At 42.5% G+C, this 16855-nt stretch overlaps 1 protein-coding gene across 4 annotated transcripts in view; it reads right to left on the bottom strand.

Moving 5' to 3' along the window:
• LOC130186224 (A-kinase anchor protein 2) overlaps nt 1–16855 on the bottom strand; it is an 82125-nt gene that overhangs the window by 26578 nt on the left and 38692 nt on the right. For 3 of the 4 annotated variants that reach the window (XM_056403115.1, XM_056403116.1, XM_056403117.1), the window contains exons 5-9: nt 15176–15290; nt 14410–14431; nt 13108–13233; nt 11004–11867; nt 2772–2857 (exon numbers count right to left, since the gene is read on the bottom strand). In XM_056403115.1, the coding sequence (XP_056259090.1) occupies nt 2772–2857; nt 11004–11867; nt 13108–13233; nt 14410–14431; nt 15176–15290 (1213 nt within the window). The remainder of the gene's footprint in view (nt 1–2771; nt 2858–11003; nt 11868–13107; nt 13234–14409; nt 14432–15175; nt 15291–16855) is intronic. The other variant, XM_056403118.1, reaches the window with a different exon arrangement.

Below are 16855 nucleotides of genomic sequence, written 5' to 3'. Positions count from 1 at the left end.
TTATGAAGGGTTTTTACAAGAGCAGCAGTATGTTAACTGTATGTCAGTCTAAGAAATGCTACCACAGCTTACTAGACATTTTAAATGTATAGCTACTAAATAACGAGCCATTATGTTAACCAAAATAGGGTTAACTAGAGTGGACAAAATCAGTGTGAAAAAATCCAGTTAAACAGCATCATAATGATTTGAGTGAGGAATGTGGCAAGAAGGAGCAACAACAAGACCGTCTCTGAGGCTCTGCCAAGCTATTCAATATGAGGATGATGAAAACCAGGTTAAGGTCATTCCTATATCTAGGTTAAAGTGATGCAGAGGAGGAGGAGGAGCACAGAGAGGCAGAGAGAGAGGAGTAGAGACTACTGCAGCAGTCTGGTCCACTGACCTCCTTTGGACGCCTCTCTCTCTCTCGGGACAGGAAGGTGCAGTATCCAGTGTCCTCCCCACTTTAAAGCCAATCAGTGTAATTACAGGCTCTGTTTTGTATTAGCCAGAACACATTCACAAAGAGAGAAACACGCACACACACTTAACTAATAGCACAGTTAGCATGCAAATAAAGTCCAATGGAGCACAACTGTGACTGACACACACACACACACACCCTCTACGTAGGCTACACTTTCACCGAAAATATGAGTTTTTTTTCCTGTTAACTTCAGTTGAAATACATTTCTGTTATATTTTTATCAATGCTTTTTGATTCAGTCTACCTTTGTGAAGAAAGATGCGTAGCAAATCCCAGGGAGCTCCTTACAACCGACTATTTAACGGCTAATAACCGGGATTAGTTTCTAACGGCAGAGGCGTAACCGACCTGCTGACTGCTACTTCTTTCACTTCTTCTTTTCTCTTCTTCTTCTTCTTCTTCTTCGTCAACGGGCACGGCGAAAAGGTAACAGCAGCTGCTGAGCCACAGGCCGGTGGGACGCTAAATGAAATAAACGGACGAGAGAGGTGCGGATGCTCGTGTTGTAATAACGGTGACGGCAGCCTCTGACTGGGATGACATTGAGCTCCCTTTACGCGCCAGCTTTTCCAACCGGCGGTTCCCTCCTCCTCCTCCTCTTTCTCCTCCTCTTCCTCTGCCCTCTCTCTCTCTCACTCTCTCGCCATCTCTCTCTCTTTTTTTCTAGGCACGCGTGCTGAATAATGCAGGGCTCGCGAGGTCCCGGGAGTCCTTTCTGTCCCGTTCCAGAGACAATCAGAGAGCGAGCCGCCAGAGCGAGCCGCAGCCAAGGACAATGAGACTGACCCGCGCGGATCAGGTTACCTCCGTACTGCCTTTCATTCATTTATTCAGCTGCAAAACAATCTGACTGCAGCCCAGCCAACCTGCCCCCCCCCGGTCCGGGTTCTGAACCCCACCTCTCTGTCTCCCCACCCCTCTGTCTGTGCACCTCCAACTCTAGCACCCCTCCCCACCCCGCTCTCAAATGTGCTCAGGTGGCGTTTTCAGAGAAACAAAAGCGGAACACTCCAGAATAGGCGGCGGTGATAAGGTAGGCTCCATTTTCCCAAGTACTGTACTTAAGTACAATTTAAGGATTACTTCAGGCTATTTCATAAAAAAATGGGGGTATATAAAAAATAGAAAAACTACTATATGGGAATAACACAGTCATCATAAAGTTGAAACCCACCACACTGAATGATCAGATATAACTCCCTGTAGGAATACAATACTGCATCAAATTGATACCATAGTAGATTTAAATGCCAATCCCAAAGTACAGTAAGGTCACTATGAATGTACTATTTAGTACCACAGACTTGTTACAGTCTATGTGAGTACAGTAAGGCCATATTAAATATACTGAGTGCCATAAATATACAGTAATATAACTTAGAGGTACCCACTGTATATTTACCCACTATATATTTATGTCCCTCTACAATGTTTCTTTAATATTTCTTATTGGCTATAAGAAATATTGAAGAAACACTGTAGTGGTACACGTCAACACAAGGCAGAACAACTATGCAGCTGTAGAAAGGAAACAATGCGACTGAAAGCATTCCAAACATAGACAGTCTACATGGAAACACATACAGTTCATTGTGAACTGAACTCCAGATGGACAAAAAAAAAATTATTATCTCACTTAAAGCAAACACATTTTCAAATTAAGTTCTTTACTACCTCAAGGATAAAACCACCCTCAGGTGTTTTAATGTGGATGTCATCAATGTGTGATGTTCAGGAATTTTCAGGAATTATTTGGGGATTTAGTTTCCTGACTTTGCCCACTTTCCCTCTACCCACCTTGCCTAGCTGAATAAACACATTTTCAAATTATCAGCCTGAATGTTCTGTACTCAAAAAACATGTAGGCTATCACAAACATACATCCATATTAGAAGAACTCCCAGTCCTAACTTAGGAGCGTGGTCGTCTTGTTCCTCCCATGATTTGTGCTTAACAACTTTTCCAATTGAAGTAAAAGAAAAATTGGTCAGACCTGACACATACACAAATAGACACACGTATAGTACACGCTCCATTTTCAAAAAATAGAAAGTGTCGCTTGTAATCCCCGTTAAAAGGTGAACAGATAGTCCCGTCTTGTAACTGCATCATGAAAGTTTTCCTGGCAGAGAATGCCCTGGTGTAGTCCCTTACTCGTTTGATGTCCGAAGTATGTGAGTACATGAACTAAGGAATGTCATGTAGAAACTCTTACCCTGTCCGTAGTCGTGACTTTAAAGTTTTGGATACAAGTAATTGCACCCCTAGATATAACACAGTCACACAGATACACTATACTCACCATGGCAGTGTGAGGATGTCTGGTTGGAATGGGAGCTTGATAGCCATTTGTGGTTGTCACGGTAACCTCTGGTGTTTGGCTGTAGCCTGTGATAAAGCAAAATGTGAGTTATTGTTACCACTGTCATCTTTGTTATTGATCATCATCTTTCATATTGATTTGTACCTGTGGGTGGACCTTGCACTGCCTTTGTTTATGAACATTGTAATGTATTGTTGTCAAGTAAAGAGCATGTAATATTGTGTTTCTATGGCTTGTTATCTGGTTTTGAGAAGTTTATAGACCCCAACAGATGGAATATGTGATCCTTAAAATGAAGAGAAAACATGAAAATCCATCTGTCTTCCATATGCAAATCTGACACTGTGAAAAGCTAATGACGCAAGCATGCATTCGACCTGTAAATACGACCTGTACATATGATAGATTAAGCTTATGATCCTTATTTGCACAAACTGCACATACGCTTTAGTGGTGGATTTTCAATCCGTAAATCTGTTATTCAATTTCCATCACAGTGAGAATTCTCTTTAATCTAAGAAGAGCATTTGTATGTGCTTGACACAGCACTCTGGCTGTATTTTTATCTTTTTTTGACTTATTCTTAGCTGATCCACTGACCCAGTTCTACTTTGAGGAGTCAAGTTCATCTGATTTCGTATTTCATTATCCTCAACCTCCTGACACTCACACTCACTGCAGCTGAAGTCACAACACTGATGTCAGGACAGAAAAATGTGAACATGAATCTGTCAGAACAGATTTCTACTGTAACTACTACTGCTGTGACTAGCACTACCAGTAGTACTTTACTATTGCTACTGCTAGTGCTAATACTAATGTCATTACTGTTGTATATCTCTACCACTATGCTGCTATTGTTGTATCAGTCGCAGTAGAATGGCAGCAGCACCTGTAGAAATAGAAGCTGAGGACGAAGTAGCAGCAGCAACATCTTAGGCTCTTTCCATTTTATGCTACTTTATACTTCAAGTCTATTATGTTATTACTTTTTACATTTAACTGTAGTTCTGAGGTACTTTGCTGATATTAAATACAAACAAATGACCACTTTATAAAATATTACAGATGAAACTACCCAGCAGTAGAATGCTGCTCACACATTAATGCACGAGTAACAATGATCCAATAATCCTATATAATATATATCACTCTAAAACAGGCCTTCCTGCATAATAATTGCTTTTTCTTATGCTAGGTACTCTTAGGTGGTATTTTTATATTGTGTTTTTAAAGAATCTGAATTGTTCTTCCAGCTCTGGTAGTAGGAATACTAGTGACAGTATTAGAAATAGGATTGGTATTAGTAGTAGCTGTAATAGTAGCAATAGTATTAGTAGCATTAGCAGTGGTAGTAGTGAATTAAACCTATTCTCTCTTATTGCACAGTTTATGTCGAAATTCAGGATCACTGTCAAACAGTTGTTTTGAAAAGTGCTATATAACTAAAATTATTATAATTAGGGCTCGAGCACCAAAGGGTGCGAGGACCCTATTGAAACAGTAATGTTTTTTCTTCTTCTTATTATTATTATCTAATAATTAAGCTGATTATTTAAGTATCTTCTTAAGCTACCTCAAAAAATATGTCTGTTTCTTAATTTCTGCTTTAACTGTTTATGTCCTGCAGCTTTTTGAAGTAAAGTTTGACTTACAGGAAGAAACCACAAAGTCATGTTTAATCTTTCTCGGCTGTGACGTCATTTTATTATTGTACTCTGATTCTATTGTACCTTTATTGAACTACATGAGTATAGATGAGACTGTACAGGAAGCCCATATATGCTGTGATGCACGCTCATAGTGACTCTTGATGACATATTACCATCCTGTCATATGTGTGTGTATTTGTGTGTGTGTGTGTGTATGCATGCGTGAGAATGTGTAATAATTATCTTCAGTCATGGTTTCTGCTAAAGACAACAGGCCATTATTTTCTAGAACTAAATCAATCAGTGGTTATTAACACAGAAAACACGCCCATCCTGTGTATGAGTGTGTGTGTGTGTGTGTGTGTGTGTGTGTGTGTGTGCGTGTATGTGTGGCCTAAATGCTAGTCCTGTTCTCATTGTCATGACATCACTAATATAATCATTTATCACCCTGTGTTATGTCTTCTGGGGTAATGTGCGTCATGTTGGTGTGGCTGCACTGCTCACATCATGAGTTTATAGGGGAACAAAAACAACCAGTTTGTCATTTAAGATATCAAAGGAAAGATGACATGGCACAACAGCTACATTCAAAAGGAATCTCTATGACTCCTTTTTTTCCCGTTAAGATGGATACTTTGATATTGTGCCGTACCAGTCATACAAGCTAGTGTATTGTGTTTACACTGCTTATCACGTGGGTGCTGCTCCTGAAGTGTCCATGAACAGAACTGGGACCACTTCCATGTTCATGCAGTGTGCTTTTAAATGTATGGGAGTGTTACACGGATGGTTAGTGCCTCAGTGTGGTTTTTCTCCACCTCAACAATTCTTTTTTGTCCTCTCTGTTCTCACCTGTGAAGTTATCAGTGGTGTCAGTAAAGTCAGAAGACTGAGCATGCAGTGACACTGTAGGTCAGTGGTCCCCAAACTAAGGCCCGCGGGCCGGATACGGCCCGCCCCCACATTTGGCCCGGCCCCCTGAACTATTATTATTTATTTCATTAATAGTGTTATTATTTATTTCCTGACTTTTTTTTCTGTGAAGAACCCGGAAAGGGTTATTTGGTTATGTGTGGCTTTCTGGAAAACAATACATTTTTACGTTTAGGCACCCCTGCGATTGTCACACTTTTTCTGTTACAAACTGAACCCGGCCCCCCATCAGAGAAGGGAAAAGTTATGTGGCCCTCACAGGAAAAAGTTTGGGGACCCCTGCTGTAGGTGAACGGTTGCATGATTTTCCCGCAGTACCTGCTATTGGTACCAAGGGGGCGCCCCAGGGCTCCTGCAAAACAGGGGCATGGGAGTGTCTAGATTGATCCAACTATATTCATCTACTGTAGATACTATTTATCTACCTTTTCTTCATACTTTCTTTCCTTCAACACCAGCCACCCCCCTACCTTCCCCTTCCTCTGCTATATATCTTCTTAATTATTTACAGCCTTTACCTTGCTATGGTCATACATACTCAATATCTTTTGCATTGTGTAAATTCATAAGATGCCGCAGACACAGTACGAGTCCCTACAGGAATGTAGCGGTAATATTAGAGCGATATTTTCACGAGCATACTTTGCACTGCATCCAGCCACCCTTTATTCATGTGTTTAATACTGATACCGTGTGGCAGTTCACCCATTTTGAGAGATGAACCTGAGGTTTGTTTTCAAGACTTTAATCTCATTCTCATCCTTGTGTGAGAGCACCTCATTTGTTACCAGATCGACCATACAACCATATTTATATATATCTAAATTCATAATTTGAATTTTTTACAATAATAAAGAAAAATACAATACTTCTTTGCATTTCTTATGCCAGTTTTTTGCACTTCATTAATGTTTTATTTAGCTGTTTTTGTATTACATTATGTGCTATATACATCTGGTAAATATTAGGAATCTAATACTGTCTACATATTAAGATACTCTCAACAAGGAAGGTCTTAGTGAATCAAAGCAGTAATTGTGCAAACATGGCTCTGATTTTTAACTCACTGTGACTGGGGTTTTAGTCTTGCTCCACTTTGTTTGTGCAATAAAACGCCTCTTTTTCACATTCAAAATGACTGATGACTTTAACTGACCAGATTTGTCGTTCATTGCTCTTTTTGGGTTTGAAACTAAGCAAGTGAACCTATGAGGGCATAGCATGAATGTAAAACCTGCCCTAATTAACAGTTTAATTGGTCTACAAAGTATTGCGCTGAGCCTATCTTCACCCTTACATCCTTTCAACAAAGTTGCATGAAAAACCTGGACAAACAACTCTTAGGTGACTGCTGAAAACGCTCACCTAAGTTTAAGTGTAAACCGTGCGTGTGGTAACTGATTTGATGTGTGTGTGCTTGTTAGTGGCAGTGGGTAGTATAACAGATAGGGATAGGGATGCAGTAAGGATGAGCTTGTGATCTCTTTGTCAGCAGCCAGTGAAAAAGTGAATGTTAGAGACAGATGGAAAGAACAACAAGCAAGAGACGGCAGGGGGGCACTGGAGAAACTCAGCTTTATTGACCAAAGATAGAGAGAAGATACAGACATCAGAGAGCGAGAGAGAGAGGGGAAGAGAGAGAGAGAGAGAGAGAGAGAGAGAGAGAGAGAGAATGTGACAGAGTGAGGTGTCATAACCATAAAGAAAGAAGAGAGAGAGAGAGAGAGAGAGGTGTGAACAATAGAAAATGGCTCCTTTTTGTTTTAACAGTCCATACAACCATGAGGGCAGGCAGACAAAGAGAAAAAGAGAGACCCCTACATAGTCAGAGGAGTACTGCAGACGTGGCAGTGGGGCTGGTAAACTCAACAAGTCTGTTGTTCTCCTACAGCTCCTTGCATTACATCAAAATCACGCACCCACTCGCACACGCGCACACCCACACGCACGCACACACACACACATGCACACACACACGCACGCACACACACACACACACACACACACACACACACACACACACACACACACACACACACACACACAAATCCAAACAGGCAAACTGGCTTGGTCAGGCTCCATTAACTTGAACTCAGCCTTACTCTTTTCTCCTTTTTTATCAGTTTTTTTTTTTTTTTTGAGATTGTAACTGTGTTTCCTTTTGTAAGTACATACACTAAGTGCTTCCTTGCTCATTGCACATCATCTGTGTGCGTCACACCGTGGGGGGGAAAACTAACACTACACTTCCCAGAATACACTTCTCTGCATAGTCAAACAGTCATGCAATAAATATGTTGTTGGCTAATCTGGGTAACAGGTAACAGGTCAACATTATTAATTGTCCCCGGCCTGACATGGAGCTTGCAGTCTGTTTGCTGCAGATAAACTAAACAAGGGGAAATAAGTGTGTAACACTGCTTAGAGGGACCATCTTGGTTGTTTTTCTTTTCATGAGATTTGTAGCAGTGAAATCGAACGATGAGAACAGACTATGCGCAAACATGGCCGTTGCGAAAAAGGACATTGGTTATTTTTCAGGTGAATGTCAGCCAAGTCAAGTGGAGTTTAACACTTTACTTAATTGAATGGACAGCAACGGCTGCCTGGGGATATGCGACAGGAAAACAGTCAGCAAAAGTGTAAAATGAACATGATTTGTAGTTACTGGGCTCTTGTGCAAATCCATCAGCATAGTTAAATAAGATGCTGTCTCTGCATAATGTTTTGAGATCCTCAGATACCCTAAGGTCGAACCTAACATGTTTGGGAATGGGAGTAGTCGCCAAGAGTTCAGGGAAATTGGTGAGGGTCGTGGGGTTAGGTGGGGTGGGTGGTGGGGGGTTGAGGGTTAATCATGAGATTACACACAGCAAAGCAGTGAAGAGAACGAAACTATACAAAGCTCTCATTTGTGCACTCATACAGTCGTAATATGGCATTGCAGGACATCAGAACAATGTCTAGTACCCAGAATAATCAGCATTATCTCTAGATCTCTATATAGATGTGGAAAATAAAATCATCACTAAATAGAATATAGACTATATTTACATTCTTTATCTACACAGGAAATCAGACCCCGGGTGGGTCTGGTGGTGGCCAATCACACAGCCGGGTGGACTGACTGACAGCAGCAGTGGCCGATCACACTAAAGCTTGTACGTCTGAAGGGCCGACCTACAGTTCTGCACTTTCAGGAAAGTTTAGAGGTGGGATTGTACAGCTGTGCGCAGAGCCATGTAAGGAAGTAACCTTTCATTGCTGGAAATACGCTATTTGTTGCCAAGGATTATTGTTTCCGTCTTTCATTCTTTTTATGACTAATACCAGAGTTAGTACACAATATAGACGTTGTGTTAAAAGATGTTATGTTCTTTAGTCGAGGGCCAAAGCCAGTGAAGCAGTCAAACAAATAACTGAGGAGAAAAAAAAAAAGGAAAAGAGACTGCACTCTGAAAAAAAGGTTGTTGAGGCTCTTCAGGTCAGTGTATGCTCATTGTATTAAGTTATTGAAGTGTTCACTGTTGCTTATTCGATTTTTTTTCTGTCATGATGTGAATAAATCATATTAAGACCAAATAAACCAAGGACATCACGGCCACTTGATACACCTGAGCCACAACACGCCCCTAAGTCACATTATTTGGATCTGAAGAGCCTCTCTAACCTCTTCGTAAGTGTGCAAATGTCTTCTTCAACCACATATCTGGCCCAATTGTAACTTTATTGATCTCACTCTGACAACAGGTATCTCTCTGTAGCGTACAATGGCAAAGTGTAGTCACTAACTCTCTCAAAAAATCAATTCAAACAGATGCACACTGAGCATCGCCATCCTCTCTGTTCCATGTAACATCAAAAGACACCAGAGCATCCACTATCATTTCACAGAATGAGGATGATTATTGCTTTGGAGAGCTTTTTTTTTTTTTTCTGAAAACCAGCCTTGAAAATGACCTACAGTGTTATATATGTGATGTTATAATGACACCCAGGCCACATTATTTGTAGCACCCTTGTAAACGAGGGCCTGGCTGGTGACTATAGCAAGAGCTGGCAGTGTTTTCAGTCTCTTTGAATTGTAAAGAGCACAATGGATCTCTGGTGGGCTTCTGCAGCAGTGAAGTGAATTTAATGGACAGAAAGATGAACATGAATTGCACAGAATCTTTGTCTAAAAGCTCATTTGAGCGCAGCTGTCATAGTTGCAATTTAGTAATCTGCTAGTGCTCGTTAATAGACATTATTCACATCTTTGTGCTCAGGCTGTTAGTGTATAACCCATGTTTGTTTTCATAGGTGGATATGCGTGTTCCCTCACTGCCAGAGTGTACTCATTAAGCTGCCGTTAGCTTCCTGTGCTCTATAGACTTCAGACACATTGGAAAAGTTGGCTGTATAGATCCTACTGGCTGCCAAAAGGTGTTCCACGGCTTCTTATTGGCTGCTGAGATAGGAAGTGCTAGAATAGGAGGAAATGACCTCAGTAGTGGAATAGCTGGAGTTAATGGAGAAAACATCAGAGAGAGGGAGAGAGAGAGAGAGAGAGAGAGAGATGAGGGAAAGAGTGAGAGAGTCCTGTTACTACAAACTACAGTGTCAAAAACCTCAGTTTCCCACGGAAACAGGCATCCCAACAATTCAATGGCCTTTGAAGTTTCAAAAGAAAAGAGAGGAAAATGTTCAGATAACAACAGCAAACTGAAATAAAAGTCTAATAGAAACTTCTAATTATTTCTATCTTTTGTTAAGATGTGGAAGAATGAAGAGGCACATAAAGAAACCAAGGCAACAAGTCCCCTCCTCTCCGCCCTGGTCAGAGAGAGTCTGTATAAGGAAGGGGGGGGGGGGTATGTGGGTTGTTTGAGTTCATAGGTTGGGTGTGTGGAGTGTATATATGTATGTTTGGAGACAAAAGGGGGGGTCGGGGGTTGGTTGAGCATTGGGTTGAGAGAAAAGGAAGTTGGAAGTGACTGAATAGAAAAAATAAAAAAATAACTGAGACTGTGTCTTTTTGAATGTTTTATAAACTGGCTTATTAAAGGTGGTGATCTGGTTGATTGTCCTTAGAGCCAAACGCACTGTTCGGTTTGACAGCATGGCAATGTGACTGATTGTCCGTAAAGTCTTACTGAGTCTCACTGAGAGGAGGTCTATATATATATATATATATATATATAACCTGGTTTAAGCTGCTTGACAAGAAACATCAATTTCCTCCATCTGTCTGATTTCACCATAAATATAGCAGCACGACAACAGCTTAATTCCTGCATCGTGATTTGAATTTGTGAAATATACTGTGCTGTTGCAGGAGAAGGGAGGCGGGAAGGCAGAGCCTCCCATGTTGACACAGTGTGTAACGAAAGAGAAGAGATGTAGAGGTGATCATGGAACTGAGTAAAAAGTCAAAGGTCAGACAAGAGCGTGTGTGAGTGTGCATGTGTGTGCCAGCCGATCAGCGTCCAGAGGAGGAGGAGGAAGGCAGGGCTTCTGTTAGTAACCATCCAGAGACAGAGGAGAAGAGAGGGGTGTTGTGGGTAATAATAAAAGGGTAGAAGAGGAAGAAGATTCAGTCACATGAGGATGCAGCACTCGCAGCGTTTCCTCTTGTCTGTACCTGTGGCGGGGGTGAGGCCGGGTGGGGGGGCCGTGTTGGCGTCAGGATTCGTGGGGGGCGAGGAGGCGCTGTCAGGCTCACGGCCGTCAGATGACAGTTCCGTGCTGACGGCCTCAGATGTGGCCGGCCGCCCCGACACGAGGTCAGCCGCCGTGCCGTCGATGACAGATAGGTCAGTGACTGTCTTCTCCCTCAGCGATTTCTCGTCGTCTTCGTCGATCAGAACCACCTCGGCCTTCACGGCGCCGTCAAAGCCTAGCAGTCGCCTGCTCTCGCTCATGTCCTCAACGTCTTGGTAGCCAAGGAACACCATGGTGACTGGGTGCTCTGCACTGGCTTGAGGTGGGGAGGTGAGCTCGTTGCCTGGGTGGGCTGAGGAGACGGGCTGAGTTGTGACAGGAGCAGAGGGGGGCATCATGCCCAGCCGGGTTTCCCTCTGGAGGGTGACCTGGGCTGGCGGGCTGGAGGGGATGGATGGCGGGGCGCAGGAGGGTGGGGACAGATCATCAACATCTGCTGGGGAAACGTAAGCCTGTGGGGCAGCTGGGGTAGCTGGGGTAGCTGGGGTAGCTGGGGTAGCTGGGGTCACCGTCACCTGACCCCTCCCGCCATCTCCTCCTCGCACAGCAGGTCTGGCAGCGCGCTGGATAAGCTGGTCAACCTGCGCAGAGCTCCAACCATTCTCCACAGTGGTAGTGGACACACCCCCAGAGGAAGTGACCTCGTAGACCACCTTTCTGCCATCATCATAGACTTTGATGCCACGTGACGCTGCATCCAGCGGGCTCACACGGTTGGCTGACAGGATGCGCTGCTCGCCGGTCTGTGGGTCATGCTGCACGTTGATCTCCATGGCAAACATGGCTGTTAGGAGGGGTGGTGGGGGGGTGGGGTGAATGGGAGAAGAGGGGGGGGGGGGTGATGCAGAAGGGAGAAAGGTTTAAAGGACGAGTGAAGGGTTAGGGAGGGTTCAGTGGAGAGGGTGGGGGGTGTTGGGAAGAAAAGGTGGAGGGAGTGAAGCGTGAGGACGTGGACACTGTTCTCTGACAATTTAGCACAACAGAAAATGATCTTTAGGAATACTTATAACTTTTAACTTAAAGCACCATAATGTAAACTTACTTAGGATGTGTATAGATGGTACTTCAAGTCAACTGTAGTGCTTCTAGGTCACTTAGGATTACACTGAAACACTTATACTACTAAACAAGCAGTTTTGAAAACATGTTGATGTTTCCTAAGGTTCAATAAACCACCAATCTGTGAAAGTGTGATCATTTTATTCTAACTGAAAGGTGATGTTTTGTTTTGTTCATACACTTGTCTTTTGATGTGAAATCATTAACTTACTGCACATCAATCATAAGCACAACTGTTTTATTAAATGGAACTGACACAAAAGCTGAGCTTTTATTTTGTAGAGCTATCCCCCAGTGCAAAGTCAGCAGAACCAAATACAAAGAAACAAAGATAATAAACTAAACACAAGCCGTTCACTATCATAACGTTTAGCTTTTTCTTTCAACGAACTCTAACTGAAACTAACACAAACATCTGGAGTAACAGTATAACTAATCCTAAACCCATTAATACCAAAACTAAAATTAATTTTTTATTACAGCATAGCAGTGTTATGATAGTAAAACTAGTCTAAAATAAAAACCAAAACATAGTAATTCTATCATGGAGACTAAAAGTCATGTTGACACAAGAATCGACTTGATATCTAAATTGAAGCTGATACTAATGCCTAATGCCTATTGATACTAATTACAGTAAATTACAATTAATCTACATTGTTTCTTAATAAAAACAATGAATTTGAATTCTGGGCTGTAAATTGTCATCTTTAAGCATATGTCATTCATATGTTTTATTAGACATGAAAGCTTTGATGTAACTTTTGAAGTTCACATGAGATTTTACCAAACTTTGTGCAAACGTGTGCGCATCTGTGCCTATCCGCTCTCGATGTGCACGTGAGTTTGTCGTGGTTATAATCCAACTTGGCGGCAGCCCAAAACATTCCCGTCCTCCCTTCCTCCCTCCCTCCCTCTCTCTCTTCTCTCCCGTCCCTCACCCTCCTCTCCTCCCTCTGTCTTACCAGGTCTTGGTATGGCGTGCTCTCCAGAGGCAGGTGGGCTGGTCTGGGGCTGCGTGGCCAGGACGAGGTGGTCGGGATCGGGATCCGTGCAGTCCGAGAGGGGGGCCGACATGCAGCAGGTGGCATCTAGTGAGCAGGAGCACAGGAGGGGAAATGACACATGGTCAGAGGGACGTTAGAGGCCAAGTGGGAGAGTCACACGCACACACACACACACACACACACACACACACACACACACATACACATACACACACACACACACACACAGCCACATACAGCCACACACAGCCACACACACAAACACACACACACACACACACACACATACACACACACACAGCCACACACACACACACACACACACACACACACACACACAAACACACAGCCACACACACACACACACACTCTCTAACATCAGCTACATGCTGATACACACACATGCACACACATCTCAGTGATGTGTAACCACACCCACACTCTGACAAACACACACACACACACACACACACACACACACGCACACACACACACAAAAACACACACACAGCCCAGCCCCCCAACAGAGAAACTAACCACACCCCCGAGTGACCCTGCCCGCCCCTGTTCCACACACACATACATACAAAAACACACACACCACCTAACTCTCCTCATCTCTGTTTCTGTGTCCACGGCAACTCTAGCACCCCTGAGGTTCAATGCTTATGCAGCAGAAGTATGCGTGTGTGTGTGTGTGTGTGTGTGTGTGTATGTGTGTGTGTTTGTGTATTTGTTACTGCTTTGTGTGTGTGTTTGTGTGCGTGTGATGTCAGGAACAAAGCTTTAGGGGCTTACAGGGCTTGTTGGTGAATAGAGGGGGATAAAGCCAACGACTGCAGGCTGCAGAGTCATGGCCTTGTGTGTGTGTTAGCTTCAATAGTCTCCCTAAGCCGAGGTTTGTGTGTGTATGTGTGTGCGTTTTAGGTGCATGTGTGTGTTTGTGTGCAGGCACATATATGTCTATGGGTGTATTTGTTGGGTATGGCTTAGTGTGTGTTTGGGGGTTCAGGAGCGTGCTCTGGCCTGCATCTCTCCTGCCTCAGCGAGACTATTATCCACACACACACACACACACACACACACATACACACACACACACACACACACGCACACACACACACAAATAGAGAGAGGGACCCCATTGCTAGGAAACAACAATAACTCAGGGGTGGACACCATCCCAGTGAGGTGTGCGTTTTTAGTGTGTGTGTGTGTGTGTGTGTGTGTGTGTGTGTGTGTGTGTGTCATTGCTCATACCTCCATCCTGGGTCATCAGACTCTGAAAGAGAGACAGGAGAAAATCCATATGAGCCTTAGTGGAGTGATCTTTTTTGGAATTTATGAAAAATAATAATGATTAAAAGGCTTTCTATCACAAGATATATTATTTAGAAGTATGAGTACTACATATGATGACATATTTAAAAATGAGATAATATTTCAGAGCTTTGCTCAGTGGAAAGCATTGGAGGACCACAATCCCTTTCTGTCTTTTCACATTTACCACCACCATCTAATGTTTTTCTCACTGATTTGGGGAACGATGCTTCTTTAGTAGTATTTACATTCAGTCTCCTGTCACTGCTTTAAAAATAACCAGTTATGTTAAAAAGTAAATGTTATTATAACCCTAACCCTGCCTTGGTGCTACTCCCCTCAACATTCAGCATCTGCAGCAACATGACTGCCATGTTTATTTTTAATTAAGGTTTTACAGTGCAATTAAAACTTAACAGTTCTGTTTTGTCATTTATATCTAGCACGCTTGTGTGTGTTTTTGATTAGAGGCAAGAGAGCTATATGACATTTTCACAGTTTTTTGTTTACTGAGGTAATTATAGTGTAATGAAAGAAGAAACTGATAACAGATTGTAAGAACTGAACACCCCCTGCAGGGGGTGGCCTAGCTACTACACAACAGTAATGTCAGTACCGACTAGTTGGAGCTGAATGATTTGAACCTTAGCGTGTTTCTTTCAAAGCCAGCAGTTAGAAGCTTTCAAAGTCGTTCATGTTCTTGTACCTTCTGCAGGTCTTCTATGGAGCGCTCCGTCTCTTTCAGACGTTCTCGGAGAACCTGCTCTTTGGCTGAGATCTGAGACTCTTCACTTTCAAGTGTACCGATTTCAGACTCCAGCCTGTAAACACAACAGAGTAAGAGAACACCCTCTGTCAGGACATTGGAAACGTTGCAGAATCTGGAAGATTGCTGCCCCAAACAGAAAAAAAATCCTCGAGGGTAAACGTTAGGGAATCAACTCAAACCTAAACAAGTTGAAAGTATAAAAAGACTCACATTATATTTACACTTGAAAATGTATTACTAGAGACATCTGTGGTTAGCTAGTCTGAAAACCCCTTTTATTATTTCGTGTAAGTAAAAATACACAACAATACATGCCCTTCATACTTGTTTCTGCTTTAGGATATTGCTTGTCGAGACAGATGCACTTACACTCTGCTGTACAGTATATCATGTGGTTGAAATATGCCTCAGGCCACCTGGTTCAGGCCCTCAGATTTCAGTTAGATGGGGGGAGGGGGGCTTTGCCTGATGGAAAAACCTCCAACAGCAGTCTAATAGTTTATTGGGCACCACAGTTTAATATTGTCCAGAATGATGAGCTGTCTTTAATACAAATTACCAATGCTTTTAGAGGTTAGAAAAAAAACATTTTAAACATTTGCTGAAGCAGCTTCATTGTTTATTTAAAAAAACATTTGGCACATTTATGACAATAAAACTCAGCAGTTCTGCACAATATTTTATGTGATTATGATTGAGTTGTTTGGTGAGATTAGTCTGACATGGAGCCTGAAGAATTACGTGATCCATACTAAGTATTCACCTGAATCCTGATCTGAGCTGAAGTCTCAGTGTGATTTCAAGTAGTCCATTCAACCTTATTCCAGTATGAGAGATATAACAATTTATTATGTTTTAAGCATCATACCAAAATGACTTGTATTAAATGTATTATTAGTGAACAAAACTCCTAATGCACAGCCAATGTTAGTGATCAGGTGCTGATTGGTCGCAGTCACAACTTAAGTGATAATCAAACCTAACCACCGCAGACTGAGATGACTTCACTGTGACTTTTATTACTAATTGTAAGGTTTTGAAAAGATCAATGTTGACTGCTGGTAGGAGACAGATAGAGAACCATAGTCTCGGCGGTCAAAGTCATAACACTTTGTTCTATAAGAAATGTTGCTACTTCCGCCCTTGCTACTAAAGAGAAACTTAGAAACATCCATACAACCAATTCCGTCATTATTTTCTGTCCGTCTGTCTCAAGACTTCAGTAGGCTATCAATCCCGAAACTGCACCGAAAATAGTCCAGTTTACACATCCAAGATCACACACATTCATGCTCACGAGGACATTTAAGAGATGGATGTAACAACAATACTAGGAAGCAGCCAGGGAGGAGGAACAGGGTTGCTTCCTCACTGACTGCCAGCGCTCAGAACACTTCAGACATACACTCCTCTGGGACACAAGGAATTTGTGTGTCAGTGTGTGTGTGTGTGTGTGAGTGAGCATGTGTATGTGTAAAAGAGATATCATGGTTCATAACAATAACATAAACAGTGGACCTTCCCACAGCGGCCAAGAATCAATAAGAGTTCACTCGTCGTATCAGTGACCATGAACAAGCTCTAGCACACACTGTCCTCGCTGCACTGTTTACTATT

The sequence above is a fragment of the Seriola aureovittata genome, chromosome 18 (genome assembly GCF_021018895.1).
Source record: "Seriola aureovittata isolate HTS-2021-v1 ecotype China chromosome 18, ASM2101889v1, whole genome shotgun sequence".
NCBI lineage: Eukaryota > Metazoa > Chordata > Actinopteri > Carangiformes > Carangidae > Seriola > Seriola aureovittata.
Note: the sequence above shows the minus strand (reverse complement) of the source record. Positions and strands in the feature narration are given on the sequence as shown.